Genomic DNA, 17,068 nt, shown 5'->3' with positions numbered 1-17,068 from the left:
CCGCCGCCGCCATTTTGTGCGTGTGTGTGGCGCCCCTGGCAGCGCCCCCTCCCGGCCTCGGCCCTCCGAGATGGCGCCGCAGGTGCTCGGCAGGGCTCTAGTCACCGCGAAATGGCTCTCGGAGGCCGTGCGGGCCGGGAGGGTGGGGACGAGCCTGCGGGTACTGGATGCTTCCTGGTACCCGCCACAGGAGCGAAATGCCCGGCAGGAGTTCAAGGAGAGGCACATCCCCGGGGCGTCCTTCTTTGACATCGAGGAATGTCGGGACCAGTCCTCCCCTTATGACTTCATGCTGCCCAGCGAGTCCCACTTTGCCGACTACGTGGGGCGTCTGGGGGTCAGCAACGACACCCACGTGGTGGTGTACGATGGGGACGAGCTGGGCACCTTCTATGCCCCCCGCGCCTGGTGGATGTTCCGGGCCTTTGGTCACAAGGAGGTCTCTGTGCTGAACGGTGGCTTCAAGAACTGGGTGAAGGAGGGTCACCCCGTCACAGCGGAGGTCAGTCAGCCCACCCCGGCTGTCTTTAAGGCAAAGCTGAACACAGCCCTGCTGAAGACCTTTGAGGAGATGATGCTGAACGTGGGGTCCCTGCGGTTCCAGGTGGTGGATTCCCGCCCCGAAGGCCGGTTCCGGGGGACTGAGCTGGACCAAGGTAACAGAGGTGGTGGGAACAGCACCTGCCCCCAGCCTGAGAGTGTCGATACTAGTCCCAGTGTAACAACTCCTCCCAGCCAGCAAATAGATTTTACTAATGCACAGGCATGCCTCAGCCTAACTTGTTGCTTTACCGTAAGGGATCCACAGTTGAGCGTTTGGATGCCAGTGCCCTCATAGAATGCTTTTTTTGTAGTTGGTTGTAAAGCTGCAGGAGGGAAGATCAGAAAAGGTCTGCAGTCAGTTGGCTCCAGGATCCCACATCCCACACCCTGCAGAAGTTAATCAGCCAGAATGCAAACACGGGAGGTGAGAGCTCCCAGAGGTTTGTTCAGGGGTTCTATCTAACACTAACAGACATGCACAAACTATCAGTATTCATACAGGCACCTCTCACTGTAATGAATGCACCAGCAAAAGCCCAAGTTTTAGGCAATGCAGTAACCCAAGGGATGTTTTTCTTCGTGCTCTGGTTCCCAGCAAATAGGGAACTTGCTTGAGTGATCTTTGTCCTTTTGCTCTCTGCCTTTAAATCTAACAAGCTTAAGTAAGAAAAGCTCCAAACCCATCCCGAATGTGTATGGACTATCAGCCTCTCACTTCTGGATGCCCCCAAGTAACAGAACGAAACATTTTGTTACTTCAGTCAAACACTGGACACACAAGCAACAGGGGTGGGAGAAGTCCTATGCAATGCGGGCAGCTGGTACAGCAATATCTTGTTTGTGGAATGAAATTCAAGTTGGTTGTTAAAGGAGGCCCTTACTGTGTATTTTAAGCCTTGGTATATCCCAGAATAACCTGTCCTCCAAAAGGGAATCACAGAAATGGTTTTAAAAGAAATACAGAGTTTCAAAATCAAAGCACAGAAAAGCTAAGCAACAGTTGTTGGTTCTGAGTCGATCTCCACACTGCAGGAGAGGGTGTGTGGCAGGCTTCTGCGGTCCCAGGGCAGTGCTGCGTTGCTGCCTTGCAGGTTGATTGTCATTTTGTTCTGGCTATTTTCTTACGTGTGTGCTGCTGCACAGCCATTGAGTGTGACACCATGTCCTGAAATAAATTCCTGTGTCCAAACCTCAGGGGCGCTTGGCTGTAAATGACTCTGTACACATGGTTTGCATAAGTGTCTACAGTGACCCCCTCCATGACAATGTGGAAGGTGAGAGAGGCCCTGGGAGTGACAGAGACTTGCAGGGAGAGAGGGAGAGTTAGGCTTACCGCTCATACTGTTTCTTTACCATCAACGCGAAGGTTGAATTTAACCTCAAGATGTGAATAAAACACTCCTCACTAGAAACAGGTGGATTTTGCATTCTCTTTCCCAAAGTGGGAGTTGTCACCAGGTGACAAATACTGCAGCCCCTGACAGCATCTTGAAAACAGATTTTTCCTTTGAAATGAGTCAGCATGGAACGGTTTATTGGTCCAGTTTTGCTTCCCACAGCAGATCCAACAGGATAAGCACTCCAGCTGCAGCTGCTTGTTCCAGAGAAGCTTGACAGCCTTCTGAATCAGACTAGCCAGTAGCAGTGCTACAGCTAACAGTGGGTAAAAGGCAGTGCTTACACCTAAAAGAGCAATTTGAAATCAATGCTGATTAATTACAGGGGTCATCCAATCAGGGAGGAGAAATGTTGCATGCAATTTAGAGAAGAAGAATGGTCTTGAGGTGATTTCAGTTTAATTATTGTCTCAGCTCTTGACTTCCTAATTAAGTCAATTAATCTCTCCAGTTCCATGAACTCCATCTCTAGACGAGGCTAATTTCAGCTGACTCTTTTGCCTCTTTAGTTTTTCAGTTCATTGTGGTAAGAATTAATTGTCCCTATTTTATTTTTACACAGCAGCTACCTTGGTGGGATTTAGACCTCTGTAGTGTTTAAGATAAGTTGTAATATGTTGCTAATTTTTAGTTGCTGGGAGAGGTTTACCCAGGTTGCCAGGGTGAAGAAAAATGGATGGTGTTTCTATAAGCCAGATCTCATAGGTCTTAAATGCAGGTATTGCTTTGCATAAAAAAGCTTGGATGTTCATGCATGGTGTGCAGCATAAGCCCACCAGATGTGCAGCCCTGACCTATGCACTGGGTGGTTAAAGGTGTCCCTGCACAGTGCTGCGTTTCTGGAGGAACTAGTGACTCAGGCCTACTCACTAGCTGTGATTCAGCACTGGCCCAACGACATTCTGCAAGGGCCTGCTTAATCAGGCGTTGTAGGGTGCAGGTCTGTGGAACCAGCCTGAACTGAGACAATCCCAAGCAATCCAGGGGCAGGTGATAAAAATAATTACATGATGGTTAATAGTGCTGGCCCTGAGTATCCTTGTCTCCCTTGCACATACACAACTCTTAAGGTTTTGCCCATTTTGCCAGCTCTCAGTCCTCTCTGCCCCAAACATAAAGCTTTTGCTCATATTGAATGTTCAGCGGCAGTGGGAGTGAGAATGAAATGTTACTGCTTCTTCCCTCTCTTCTCCAAGTGGAGTCTGCAGCTGGGAGTGGACTGGCTCTACTTTGACCATGAAGTAATACTCAAGGCACAACATGAAGAGTGAGAGACTTTATCAAAGTCTGTTTCAACCCACAGGAACCTGCAATCCAAAGCTGACTGTTCATGTGACGAGGTTGACAAACATCAGCTGCCAGAATTAGCACCATGGCCCTGCTGGTTCTTACAGTTGACTCTTCTGGCTGTATACACACACAGTATTTTGACATTGGTAGCAAAGGCCTGTTGATCTGACTGCGAGGACTCTCAGAGAGCTGGCCAGGACCAAGCTTAAAGTGTTCCTTCCAGTGAATTCATGGTAGGTTAGGTGAGATCACTAATGGTCCCTTCCAAGGCGTACAATTTGAATGGAGGAGAAAGATAAAAAAGAAGGCAACAGAGGAGGCATTTGGAAAGGAACAGCTATCTGCAGCCAGCCAACCCCAAGACCATGGGGAGTTAAATGTGGACAAAGCACATCTTTCATCTTTTTGATGTTAAGAAATTCCATCTGGAGCTTTCATCACAAAGGGGCTAGAGAGAAGGGGCTGTAGTCTTAGCTAGATAAATAGCCAGCAAAAAATATATATTTAATCAGAGAATCTTAACAGATGTGGAAAAGGGGATTAAGCAGTAAAGAAGATAACATATTATAGGTTACAAATTGTGAGGGAGGATTGCCAGAAGCCAAGCTGAGTGAGACTTGGCAAAGGGAATTAAAACAAATAACAAAAACTGCTGGAGCAAAGTGAATAAAAAGAGAACAAGGAGAGAAAGGGTAAATAGGGTTGCTATGCAGTTAGCAGGGGTTCCAGATGAAAGATTATTTGTGTACGGCCTCAGAATTATACTGAGTCTGTGCTACTGTTGTTTTTAATATCTCCTGAGAATAAATCTGCAGAGTAGGGGGAAGGGGTAGCAAGAAGAAGGGGAAAAAAGCGGAAATGAACATTTCTAAAGAGGGTGTATAACCAAAAGATATTCAAGTGCTCAGATCTGTGAGGCAGACAATCTCCATCCCAAATATGTGTCAAAAATCAGTCACGTGACACTGCAACTACATGAGGCCAGAATTTAATAAATTTAATCAGAGCATGGTTCTGTAGGACAGAAACACTGCCAAAGTTTGTATTTAGGATAGGAGATACAGGACAACCTAGGCAACTGTTGATCCATTGTCATAAGGTGGATAAACTGCAAGGCTTTCAAAAAACTCTTCAAGAATAATTATTTTAAATGAAGGCAAAATCAAATAAAATACTTTGGTAAACTTGCACTGCAGCTAAGGGCTCTATTTCCTTGCCAACAGAATTGATTTGCCAGATAAGAGAAATACACATGCCTGGAAGTTACGTCTGATCTTTCCTTCCAGCCATTGGAAGCACCTGAAAGGTAGACTTTTTCCGTTTGGACTTCATTAAGACTTTGGACATAATATTAGAGGGACAATTATTAGTTCAATGTGAGAAGAGGGCAAATAGCACAAGTACTGTTAAATTCCAAAAAAACTGACTGAAAGGAAAATAAGGGCGATAAGAATAGCTTGTGATGAAAGCAGATCTGTGGGGCTGGAAGTTGCCAGCATGGTGCCATCATTATGCTTCTTTGCTTTACCTCATATTTTTCTGAATCATTGAGACACTGAAAATAGAGAGTTGCTACTGAAATGTGCTTCTGACACAGCCTTCGGAAGGTTTAAATGATCACATGGGGAGTGTTCTGTGAGGTACCACCTGCAGTGATAGAAGTGACAGGAAGTATAACGCTACAGAGAGCAAGGTTGGATGCTTAGTAGCCTGAAACACTTAATTGCTTGTGTGTCTCTTACAAGCTGAAGACCCACATTTGAAAGCAATAGAAGAGGATAAGACTTGGATGAATTAGTTGGGTGCAAGAACCTCAGATGTGATTTGGCCTTGACAATAGCAATTATTAACCTCCTGTCTACCAATTGAGATGCTAGGAAATGCCATTTCCTTATCCAGAAGCCTGGTGGTCACCTAGAACTGTTTCTAAAGTGGTCAAGCTAGTGGAAAGTGTATCTAAGAAGCTCTTATTTGGTTTAGGCTAAGGGCATAAGGCTGCTGGGAGTGCTGAGTGCTCACCGTCAATATGTTGGAGCGATAGCAGAACAGGAGAAAAACTTTCAGCCGCAGGGCAATGTTAGCTCAAGGATAAATGGTGTATGGACTGACTGTGACAGACTTAATGTTGGTAAGGAGTATTCCTCTTCACATGAGCAAGGAGGTGCCTCAGCGGGAAGTTTCATGTCAAGAATCCAACCCAGTTCTGAGATGTATGCTTTTATGAGAGGGAGCCTATAAAGTGATCACTGTAGTAGCTGGGAGCCAGTCTCTCTAATCCTAGGGTTCCTTCCCGGAGTTTCTAAGGTGGCTGCATGCTCTGTGTCATATGAGACAGGAGCAGATGTTCAGATCCCAACTGTGTCCAGCCTTGCCTTCCAGTCCTGTAGTTTCTCTGCTCTTGTCCTAAAAGAGGGAGAGCTGATAAAACTTCCTCAACCACTCAAGAGCACTTCTTTGGCAGTCCAAGGCATTGTGGTTGTGCAATGTCAGCTCTTTCTTTCAGCTGAACACCCACATACATGAGTAAATGCAGTTTGTACAGAATTCCATGTCTTTCACTCATAGAGTGCAAACACTGGTCTCTGACTCCAACAGACTGAATCTCTGGCACAAGAAAGTGTCCCTGAAGATCAAAGTCAAAAATGCTCTAAAATGAGACTGTTCTTTTCAGATCTGCCGAGATCCTAACTGAAGGGTTGTTTAAGGTGGTGGGTGTATGTCACGGCAGTCTCCAATAAGAGAGGGGTACAGACCTACCTATTTTAAGATGTGTGAACAGTCTAGGAAAATGATCATGACCATGGGGCCTGGGACACCTAAGACCTGAATCGGTGGCCCAGCAAGCTTCTTTGAGCAAGAGCTGGTCCTTCTAGTTCAGCCCCCAGGACTTCTTGATCTCAGTACACTTCCCAGTGCCCTAGGATGGTGTGAGAGCGTTGTTCTGCAGCTCACAGACGTGTCTGTATTGGGGTGATAACCAGTACTGCGGCAGAGCCTTGCAGAAATCCCTTGCCAAATGGCAGGGTCAGGACCATTCACTCTGTGGGAAAGCGGTAGCCTAACAGAGACATGTAATTCTTCAGTAAGAAGCTCTGCAGTCTGCGAACTACAAACAAGGTTTTCTCACACTCTTTTTTGTATTATATTTCCCCTCTGTCATACAGACACTATGTTAATGAGCATGAGTTTTGCAGTTCTCTGTACTGAAGTGATGAACTGTTGTTTTATGGAACTGGAGAAAATGTGGTGAAAGCATCAGTCCAAAACACTGTCTTTTTTTTTTTTTTTAAAATGTTAGTTCCTCCAGAAGTCAGCAGTTTTTCTCCTGACTTCTCCCTGTAACACTAAACACTTCTGAAGGATGCATGAGTTGTCTAGTAGACAACAGTGCCAGATTTCTAAGTTGCTCAGGGAGGATGAATCAAGAGACAAAGAGGGTCCATCTGGAACAGGAGGAGATCTTGTGAAGCTGACTCAGGGCAGCTTTGGTTGTCTTTAGGCTCTCACTCTTTGTCCAGCAGAGCGAAAATTCCCTCCTCAATACCTCACCAAAACCCTGGTTTCCCCTTATGGGATATCTCATCATGTCATGACATCACTCTGCATGAGTGATGAAACTGCCGCATCATTATGATGTGTAATGTCAATCTCTAGCTAGGTATACTTTAATCATTTGACTCTGACAAAGGTTCATTGCTCCAGTTTCTCCCATCTCCTGAGATCAGTTACCCTGATGACTTAGGCAAGTGGAAAGCTGTCAGTGAAACAGATCACTGTTTATTTGACTTTCCTAGGGCTGTCTCATTACAAGTTCAAACCTAGCAAGGAGCCATTCCTTGAAATGTATTTTCTACGTAATATATAATTTTTGCTGCTCCAATAAGGCTTGATCCAAAGCCTCTCAAAGTCAGTGGAAGAGCTTCCATTGGGTTTAATAGACTTTGATTAAGCCTATAGTGACAGAGTTTGAATGTCAAGGGCATGATGAAAATCTTATCCATCATATTTTTATACCTGCTTCTCTCTGGAGACATTGTTCTTGAGATGCAACTTTCAACTTGCCTGAAGTGCAAGTTATCCCAGTAGGAAGATAGAACCCATGCTGATTTCATCTGTGGAGTGGATAAAAAGTGATACAGAATCTAAATTCTCAATTCTCTGACCCCATTGCCCTGGGAGAGCTGCCTCAGCAGTAATGTGGCTGACTTTAAGGTTGCTTTACTTTTCTGAAATACGATTTTAAGGTGAAACAGATATAAACTATGAACAGATAATTACTTTGACAAATTCCACATACAAGCTGCACTTCCTGCTTCTGAAAGCTGTGTCACTACACACTGCTGACATACCTGGGGAAGGTCAAAAATACACTGCTGCATTTCTCTTTACACAGATCCCCTTAATGCCTTTGTTAGGATCTTTTCTGTGGTGGTTCTTTGGTTCTTGCCACATCTAGGGTTTCTTCACATTCCTACCTCTTATTGCTTTCAGGGGAAAAATAGTTTGCTAAATATTCTGGAAGTTTTGACCAGCAAAATTGAGTAATCTTTGTCCTCTTCTTTCTAGCCCAGTACTGCTTTGCATCTTCATCATCACCTGAAACAAATGAGTATCTTGGATACAATGGGAGTATCTGCAGTGATGTCTCTAATTTAGTCTCTTATAGGTGTCTTTCATCACCTGCATTAATGTCTCCTTGCTCATGTTTCCTTTTCTTGTTCACTCTTGCAGGGCTGGAATCTGGTCACATCCCTGGCGCTGTGAATATACCCTTCCGCTCATTCCTAACAGAAACTGGCCATGAGAAGAGTATTGAGGAGATCCAACAAATATTCTGTGAGAATAAAGTGGATCTCTCAAAGCCACTGACGGCCACGTGCCGTAAAGGTGTCACGGCATGTCACATTGCCTTGGCAGCCTACCTGTGTGGGAAGCGTGATGTGGCTGTTTATGATGGTTCCTGGTCAGAGTGGTTCCACCGTGCCCCACCTCACTACAAGGTCTCTGAGTTGAAGCGCAACAAGGCCTAGAGGGAGAATTGTTCTTTGGGCAATGAGATCTAGCAACTGTCTCCAGCCCAGGGTACGGGGAAGGGAAGAAGGTGGAAATAAAGAAAAAACATGCTGATTTATATTTTAACAATTTTTCTAAGAATGATCAGTAGACTTCTATTGATCTTTCAGTTTCTAACAATGAATAAAATCTACTTCTAAGGTGATGCATCTGTGAATATTTCTAATTCTTCTCTGTTACCTGTGACCTGCTTCTGCTGGGTGGGAAAAGCAGCTTTACAACATGAGACCACAGCTCATAGATAGAGGGAGGGTTGTTCATTAGCAACCATCTCCGCTCTTCAGCCTTCGTCCCACCTCCATACCTGGACTTCAGCAGGACCTGCCTGCTTGTATGAATCACTGTGGCACCACATCAGGGATCATGGACCAGGTGAGAGAATTAGTTATAGAAGAGGCTTTGCCTCTTGTTAAATCATGGATCTTTTATCTTTTTTAAATAAAAAAAAAAGAGATAAGATCCAATTTCATGTTGACACCCATGAGACTTCTCAGGTCTGGAAAGTCACTGAAATCTCATAATTCGGAGGCCTGGCCAGAAGTGGAAGGCATATGAGACCATTTTTGACCACGTCTGGTGGCCGGTGAGAATGGCATACCAATTCCTACACCTGTCTGAGGAGGTTATTTTTCTGCCTGGGAAAGGCAGCTCCCTCTTTCCTCCATGGCTGCATGTCAGGAAAATCAGAGTGTTAGGCTATGCTAAACACACTTCTTTGGTGTTTTTTTTCAGAAAGAAAGATCAAGTTTATTCATTTTTAGCTCTTTGATCAAGATATGTCCTTTCTGGTATGTCATCTGTTGTCCCTCACAGAGTTGGCTTAGAAAAGTCATAGTTTTGTGTCTGTTATCCAGGAGGATGGTCAAATGGCCTTGAAGTCCTTCTTGGCATCAAGATGTAGGAGTCTCAGAGTGGTGCTTTGACTTTGGACCTTCCGGTTCAGAAGTAAAATGAACAATAAGCAATAACAATAACACCATATACAGCAACAAATTAGAAAGCAGGAACAGTTGCAGGCTTCAGCGTCATTTTGTCTAGAAGGAACTGGGGAAATGAAAGTTATCAGTGAAGGGAATTTAGGGAATGAGCACATTGCCTCATTACACAGAAATTCTGCTTCGTTGGAAGAAATGGGAGAGGAGGAATATCTACAACAGACTGGAAAGCTCTTTCCACTGAATGTAGTAATAATAAGAGACAGACATGTTTTTGTTTTAAGTAGGAGGTGGGAGTTAACACAGGAGTTCATTTAGCAACACAGATTCCTGCACTTTGATCATGTGTAAATGTTTGGCTCTTCTTTAAAAAGAATGAAGAGTGATATGGAAAAGCAGCAGATCATGCCTTGTGAGCCAGGACTAGCTTCCTCTCTTCATCTCTTGTGGCCCTGTTCTTTTTGTGGGTGAGGTTATGTCTCTTAATACATTTGCAGAGCACACAACACTGTCTCCAGGAATCTGACTGATACAGTAACTTCAGCTTCAGGATCACAGTATTGTACCAGACATGCTGCTGCAGAGCACTGGCGCTGTGTAAAACACAAGCTTCTGGTTCAAGTCAGCCCTGGGGAGTTCACTTTGAAGCAATAGGCTTCCTGCCCCATTGGCTGGTGTCTTCCAGTAACTAGCCTCAAGAGCCAGAAGTAAGCATATATGTCATGTCATGAGCTAATTTGACAAGTGCAAACATACATCCCATTTGTACTGCTGCTAGTGCCAGCAAGACTCGCAATTAACACATTCACCACTGTGGGCCATGGCTTCAGTTGTAACCTGTCACAGGTTTCTCACGGGCTAAGCCTGTAGGGTCCCACTGGGATGAGGAACACAGACCATCAGCAGGACACAACTGAGGGTTACACAGAATTCCCTCTGCAGGAAAGACGAGATTCCTCCTAGTGCAGAGGCAGTTTGCAAAGGCTGGGTGTTGTATCAATCACACCAGCAGGACTAGCAAAGCAATACAGGGGATAGTCTGGCTTGGGATCAGGGAAGAAACTCTGTCTCCAGCCTGTCTCTCTACCTTTGCACAGCCAGCATTGCACAGGCATTTTATGTTTATCACCTCCTGTCTCCATTTTATCTGGCCTTACACCAAAGGAAGGAACTGTTGTAATTGTACAGCACACGACAGGTCTGACATCTCTAGGTGCTTCAGAATACAAAATGTTATTTTCACTGAGTTTTTTCCATTTTGGCTTGTGTCTGCACCATTGCTTGTGAAAACTCTTGCAGCTCAGTATTCTCCAGAGGCACTGGTTGGCCATGTCCTACGCAGGCTGTCCCATGTGAGCTGTTAATGTGAAATCCTGCAGGACTTTGTGCTTTTTCAATATGAGAGGATCATGAGTTGTAGGACCAACCATGCGTGCAGTCAGGGACAGCTCTATCTTGATCTGGGAAGGCGTATAATAGATCTGGGTGAGATTAATCTATGTCATCTAAAGATGAGCAGGGTCACTGTTCCCTTCCTTCCCATCTCTGAGCCTGACACAGCCTTTGTTTCTCTCCCAAGGGGTTGCTAGAGGTTCCAATTTCCCCTACACCTGACATGGCAGAAGGTGACTGTGCTGACCAACAATACTTCAGGTAAGCAAGATGGCAGAGAAGCTGTCCCTCCTTCAGAGCTTACTTTGCAGTAAAGCTTGTGAGGCCATCTGTCATTCCCTCCCTCCCTTCATGCCATCCAGATTTGCATGTACCTCTGTGGGTGAAAACTAATTGGACAGGGCTCTTGTGCCATGGGCTGATGGGTTAAAATTCCCCCACCCCGAGCGTGTCTTCCTCTACTGGGGGACTTATCTCACTACCTCCCTGCACAGGCACAGTAAGCTACTGATGTGCTGTAAACTCATCAGCAAATACCAATGAGCCACAGAGACATGTTCACAGGAGTGAGAGTGATGATGGGTTGGAGGGGCTTGTACACGTAAGGAAACACAGACCAGACCTATGTGTGCGTGTTTGACCACAAGATTTTTGCTTCCATAGTTCTGTACATGTTCATCTCTCAAGAGTGTTTAAGACTTCTCAGGAACCTTCACCCGGTTCAGGAGGAAGATTGGTATAATGCTGCTAGGTTGTTGGTTTTTTCTCTTTTCTTTCCCTCTTTGAGACCTTTAATGTTTCTTTTGTTGTCTGACAATGACACCATGACATGTCCGGTTGTTTCCAGCTCCATTTACGGTACTACCTGTCATCAAAATACTATCAAATTCATTGTGTTTTTGTCTTTAAGTGGAAGCTGAAGAAGGGAAAAAGCATCATCCAGAAGGCTTATGTCTCAGCAAACAGAGAACATCCCAGAGGAGCTCCAACAGAGCCTCCTGGAAGATCTTGGAGGTCCCAGTGGTTCAGGGGACAGCAAAGAATTCCACATCTATTAAATCCCAGGCATATCCTTCCCCAAAGTGTGTTCAGACTAAAAAACAGAACAAACAGAGTCTCCAGGCCAGAAGACCCCACACACAGAGTCTTCACTCAAGAGGACTTGAAAAGGAAAGAGAAGATACTTCTGCCACCAAAGACTCAATAGTGGGGCATGAGCCAAGAGGGAGGAACAGCAGCTACTCCCTGTCTGCAATATCCAGGCAGAGGGAGGCAGAAGACACCAAATCCATCTCAAATGCCAAAGAACAAGTAACAGGCCAGCACCAGACACTGAGGTCTGGAGGGCCTGGATCTTCCCGGAAGACCATCAAAGCCAGCTACAAAAAAGCCAAGGAGAGTTGCAGCAGATTAAGTGCCAAAGAGTCCTTAGCATCATTAGGGACAGATACAAAAGCAGAATGGAAGCTCCTTCTGGAGAAGAGAAACAGCTTGATCCATGCTAACAGGAAATACAAATTTGCTACTGCAGATGAACTTACTGGCGATGAACAGGTATTGGAGGAAGCTGTTTCATGTATCCTTTGTGGCAAATTGAAGACTGTTTATATGGTGTAACAGGGGGCTGAGTGGGTGGGATATTAGCAGTATATCAGCAGTTTCTAGAAGACATGTAGAGGGATGGATTTGGGCTTCTCATTACAGGGTAGTGAGACATGCCATAGACAGCCTTTCCCATGTCTTTTTTAATTTTGTTTTTCCATCCCCTTTTCATTTATAAGGTTCCTGTAGCCAGGCAGAATCCCAGCTCAGCAAGGCAAAAAAGTGTGGTACCAGGACCCAGTCCAGGGCCCAACATCATCATGCTTTTCTAATTCCCCCTCTTTTTACCAGTCCTAGTCATCCAATGCAATTACAGTGCCTACAGAAGCCTCTGAGGGAGAGAGACTCAAGGACAGACCCAGGTCTCAGGGATTAGTCATAGCTCAAAGACCTATGCAGAGGTGGAAATGACAGGAGTTTGCTGCAGTTAGGGAACGTGGACTGACAGTAGTTCCTTGTTGTTTGTGTTTTCAGGAACAGCGAGCTCTGTGCAAGGTAGCATTAATCATGAGAAAAGACTCAGTGACTGTAATGAAGTGCTAAAAAACTCCTTGAACTCTGCATCTTTTGATGATAACAATGGGGTGGATTTTAACCTGAGATCAAATATCTTCCAAGGTGAGGAGACACACATACTTATGCCTGACCTTCAAAGCTGGCTCTGTCTACACTTTGCCTGGGCTCAGAACAACCACACTGCTTTGGGTAGAGATTTGACTGTAGGTGACCCTCACTTCCCCCTTCTATCCACAGTCACTACTTTTCCAGGCTGTGGTGCTTGAGGAAATGAAAGCTAGAGCCTCCCTTTCTATCTATTCTATCCCTTTCTTTTCTTTCACTCTTTTTTTTCCCAAGGTGTGAAAAGTGAATGTGTACCATGACCCCCTCTCCTCCATGTTCAGAGCTGTCCAAAGGGGCACTATTTGCAATACAATGTCCCTTGTCATGCCCAATCCCAGGTTACCTCCAGTTCTGATACTGACATTATTTCTGTTCAAGACCTTTAGAGTTGTGGAGCTCTGAAATATCTTCCCCAAACCTCTGTTTCTAAGGTTCCCAGGGATCCTTCCACCTAAACAAATCTTGGGAAATAAGCATTCATCCCATTCTTGTTACCATCATATCCAAGACACTCTGAAATAATTGTCTCTGATTCCAGTTTCTCGGGTACCAGCATGAAACAGATTCCTTTTCCTTATACAGGACGTTTCATGACAGGACCTTGCTGGGTATATAAGACTGCATTGTCCTGGGTTTATGCAGTCACACAGAGAGGAAGGACATATTTCCCCAGGGAGCTCAAAATCATTATTATCAAGAAAAGGGTGCAATAAAAAGGGAAGTGAAGAGGAAAGGATAAGATTAAAATAAAGGCCCCTCAAATGTCTAAAAGTCAAGAGGGGATAAAAGGAGAAGTCACAGCTGGGAACTATTTGTTAAGTATGGTGGCAGAAAAGGAGCTCAAGAAGGCCTGGAGTGGTAAGATGGTGCTTTTTGTAGAGCTGTGCTTCTGAATAGGAAGTTACATGAATGAGGGGATTTGACAGGAGATAAGTGGGCACTTGACTGAAAAATGGGCACTGGGATACAAATAAAGATGATACCTTGTAGCACTCTCTGTGTGTGCCTCATACTTGAGGATGAAAGCTTATAAATTGGCAAACACAAGCTCACTCCTGCATAATGATGAAGCTATTATTCAGCACCTAGCCACACACTTCGTCAAAACTATTACAGTCAACACATGCTTTTTCTTGTGCCCTTGAAACTGCTGGTGTTCCTCCCCTGCTCGATTCCAGGACTGCAGTAGGGTGATTTCTGTGTACAGTTCCTTATTTACTGTTCCTTGCAGGTGGCCCACTGGAATGCCGAAGCTTGATGAAAGATTCCTACACCCCTGATATAATTCAGAAGGCAAGCAGGGATCCCAAGAATTGGCATGGAAGGAGGACTGATGAGCTAGGTATGGCTTCTGCCAGGAAAAGTACACTGCTGAATTCCTGAGATGGGTGCTGCTTCTGCCAAGGACAGTGGATGGGTTTGGACAAAGGTGTGGAGGAACTAGAAATTGGCATTTTCATGAGAGGAGCTCTACAGCTAGAAAAATCCTTGAGGGATAATAGCATTAGAAGGGAGGCTGTAACTGAACTATGATTTGCCTTCTTTACAGGGAAATGGCATCAGAAAAATGCCATAAATCTTAACCTGCAGAAAGCATTGGAGGACAAATACAGAAAGAAGAAGGACAAGACTTAGAAGATAAACATTGAGGGTTGGAGTACATTCAGCGAGAGATCTTCTTCCTCAGTCATCTAATAAACATCCATATAAAGCATGAACCCATTGCTTGCTAGTTGTAAACAGCAGATTTGTTGCTGGTGCTCTCTGGCCCCTCTCAATTAGGGTGTCTTTGGGAAGAGCAACGCAAGATAAATCTGAATGTGAATACCAAAAAAATCACTTTGTGGTCACTGGTAAGGTGGGCCTGATTAGTATGTGAGGCACGTACCCTTGCAGAGGGATGTGGTGGTGAGAGGAGGCCATATAGAAATTCATCTGCTCGACATAGAAGGTGGAGTAGATCCTGTGAGTGGTCTAAGAGGGTGTTGGTGAGGGTTGCATGTGCGTGTGTATGTGTGTGCGTGTGCATGTGCATGTGTGTGCAAACTCATGTTTGCTAGAAGATTCATACTTCGACTGCTGCCCCAGCAGTCCAGATAGAAGCACAGAGGATGCGCTGGGAATGAACCAGGGTTGCCCAAGGACGTGAATGCTGCCTACCTCTCCCTACACTGAAGGCTGTAAAACTCCCACACAGAGAAGCTTCAGAGCTGTATGTACGTAGCAGCTGGAAATACCAAGCAAAGAACCAGCTCCCTGTTGATGCGTCTGTAGTGAATTCAGGCTCTCTTGCTAGAAAGGCACCAAATGGTGTCCTCTCAATAACCTGGGCACAACTCCGTATGATTGGCACCAGCTGCCTATGTGGGGTAGGAAAGGAGGGTTCTCTGTTCACCACTCTAGTTTTATTGTATGTGCCACATGGAGGGTTTCAGGGCAAGCTCTTACACTGGCAGGGAGCAACAGTAGTGTGTGAAAACAGAAACTCCCCTGAGAAGAGGAGGCATCAGGGTATTTGCTAAAGCCCGCACTATTTGCAGACCAAGCCAATGCAAAAAAAACCCCCAGCATATTCCACCTTAAGGGAACAGGAAATCTGCAAGAAGTCCCAGGAGTTCTCCAACCTGCAAATCACCCCACAATGTCGATGGACCCTTACTGAAGCTCTCATAAGTCCTACTCGCCCCTCTCAGCCCTAACTCAGAGATAGATGTCTCTCAGGGAGGAGCACATGCATTCACCATACAGTCTACACAGTCTGAAGTGCGGAGAGTGTGTCTGGACAATAACCAAGGACCACCCAAGGGATCGAATGATGCAGGACATGCAGGGTCTTTAGGGATCCCTGATGTGTTTTTCTCACAGCACTTAATGACCCTTATTGCAGGATCCTACCTTCCAGCTCCAAAGGGTAGCAGTTTGGGGCAGCAATCACAAAGTACATGTCTGCAAATAGCGATGCCCTGATCTTTCCTGTCAGGTCCCAAGCTTTCACCATTCAAAAGACTGATGCTTTGCTCCCCGATATGAACTGGTTTGGGACAGAATTAGGACTGTTACTTCACTCTTCATCAGATGAGGATTAGATAACAATATGCTGACTTCATAAAACTAGTGGAGGAGGTTAAAATGTAACTAATGATAATCAGGTGATAATTTTCCACCACCAATAATTAACCATTTGGAATTCAGATGTTTCCGGGCACATGTCCAAGTCTTTCAAATTAAGGAGACTGGCCAAATGGCAGCTTGTAGAAACCTCCCTGTGGCTTTTCCTTGTACATCAGTGCCAAGTGACTCCTGTCTGAGCACACACCGCTTCAGTTTCAGCTGAACAGCTTGTAGGAACACCCTGTTCTCTGTGTTGTATCCAGCACTGATGACCAACATGGCTCCAGGTATGTAATAAATGCTGTCTTCTGAGACCACAACAGGTCCTATTCCAGAAAACATGGAGCTAAACAGAAATCTACTGACATTGTTTGGCATACTGAAAGCAGGCAGTTAAGGGAACAGTTAGCTAACACACATGTGGGCTGAATTAGCACATAGATTTACAGATCTGTTTCTAATAGACATGAGAAATAGGCATTAGGGCAGGCAGACTGCAGAGTCATGGTACAGCTTGGAGTAAACTCCCTTTGCTACCCATGAAAGGCTCATGAAGAGACTAGATCAGAAGGGAAATGGACAATGGTCTTGTTGGTGCACCACTACACTCTGCCACAAACTGTGTTGCTTGCCTCCTGCAGGGGAGTGAAGTCACTTTGTACACTTTACAAATTAAAATATTTTTATAGGCACTGAAATACTACAAAATAGTTGGCATTTAAAGGGGTGACAGCTGTCTGATGCCAAATGAACATACATGTGGCAATCCCCCTTCATCTTCTTTGCTTTGCCAAGTATTCCAGCTCAGCCAGGGGCAAACACTTTCTGATGGGTGACACACTGAAAGCTGCAGAGATAACTGAGATAGCTTTCAGTGAGACAGAGCAGCTACTGGGAGTAATCAATACCTGAAGTCCCTGAGTGCTGAACAGACTCATTTAGCCAGAACCTCAGCAAGGAGCATTACCCTGTGTGGCACTCTGTGTTGACTAGAGTGCTTTGGGTACCCAAACACTGTATTTAAAGCCAGCTTTGGAATCTCTAAGTAGCATGTCAGATGCAGTTAGACAAGAACGGAGCTGAAATAAGTGTTCACTGCAGCTG

The 17,068-nt window shown here is 45.0% G+C and overlaps 2 protein-coding genes across 2 annotated transcripts; both read left to right on the top strand.

The window, feature by feature from the left end:
- The first annotated feature begins 9 nt into the window (after positions 1-9).
- Positions 10-8,448, top strand: TST (thiosulfate sulfurtransferase). Its single transcript, XM_074826566.1, has 2 exons — positions 10-656; positions 7,962-8,448. The coding sequence occupies exons 1-2, from the start codon at positions 71-73 to the stop codon at positions 8,258-8,260; spliced, it is 885 nt and encodes a 294-aa protein (XP_074682667.1). The 5' UTR covers positions 10-70; the 3' UTR covers positions 8,261-8,448.
- CIMIP4 (ciliary microtubule inner protein 4) lies at positions 8,283-14,571 on the top strand. Its single transcript, XM_074825870.1, is given in 7 exon segments — positions 8,283-8,312; positions 8,549-8,675; positions 11,541-12,184; positions 12,707-12,737; positions 12,740-12,850; positions 14,085-14,195; positions 14,403-14,571. Coding segments are annotated over 7 exon segments (1,140 nt in total). The 3' UTR covers positions 14,489-14,571.
- Positions 14,572-17,068: the final 2,497 nt, after the last annotated feature.

Source organism: Strix aluco, chromosome 5 (genome assembly GCF_031877795.1).
Source record: "Strix aluco isolate bStrAlu1 chromosome 5, bStrAlu1.hap1, whole genome shotgun sequence".
In the NCBI taxonomy this organism is placed as follows: domain Eukaryota; kingdom Metazoa; phylum Chordata; class Aves; order Strigiformes; family Strigidae; genus Strix; species Strix aluco.
This window is presented reverse-complemented; position numbering and strand designations above follow the sequence as displayed.

Coding starts and splice junctions, on each gene's coding strand:
- TST (XM_074826566.1), top strand. CDS start 71: ATGGCGCCGCAGGTGCTCGGCAGGGCTCTAGTCACCGCGAAATGGCTC. Junction 657..7,961: donor GGGGACTGAGCTGGACCAAG/GTAACAGAGGTG, acceptor TCACTCTTGCAG/GGCTGGAATCTGGTCACATC.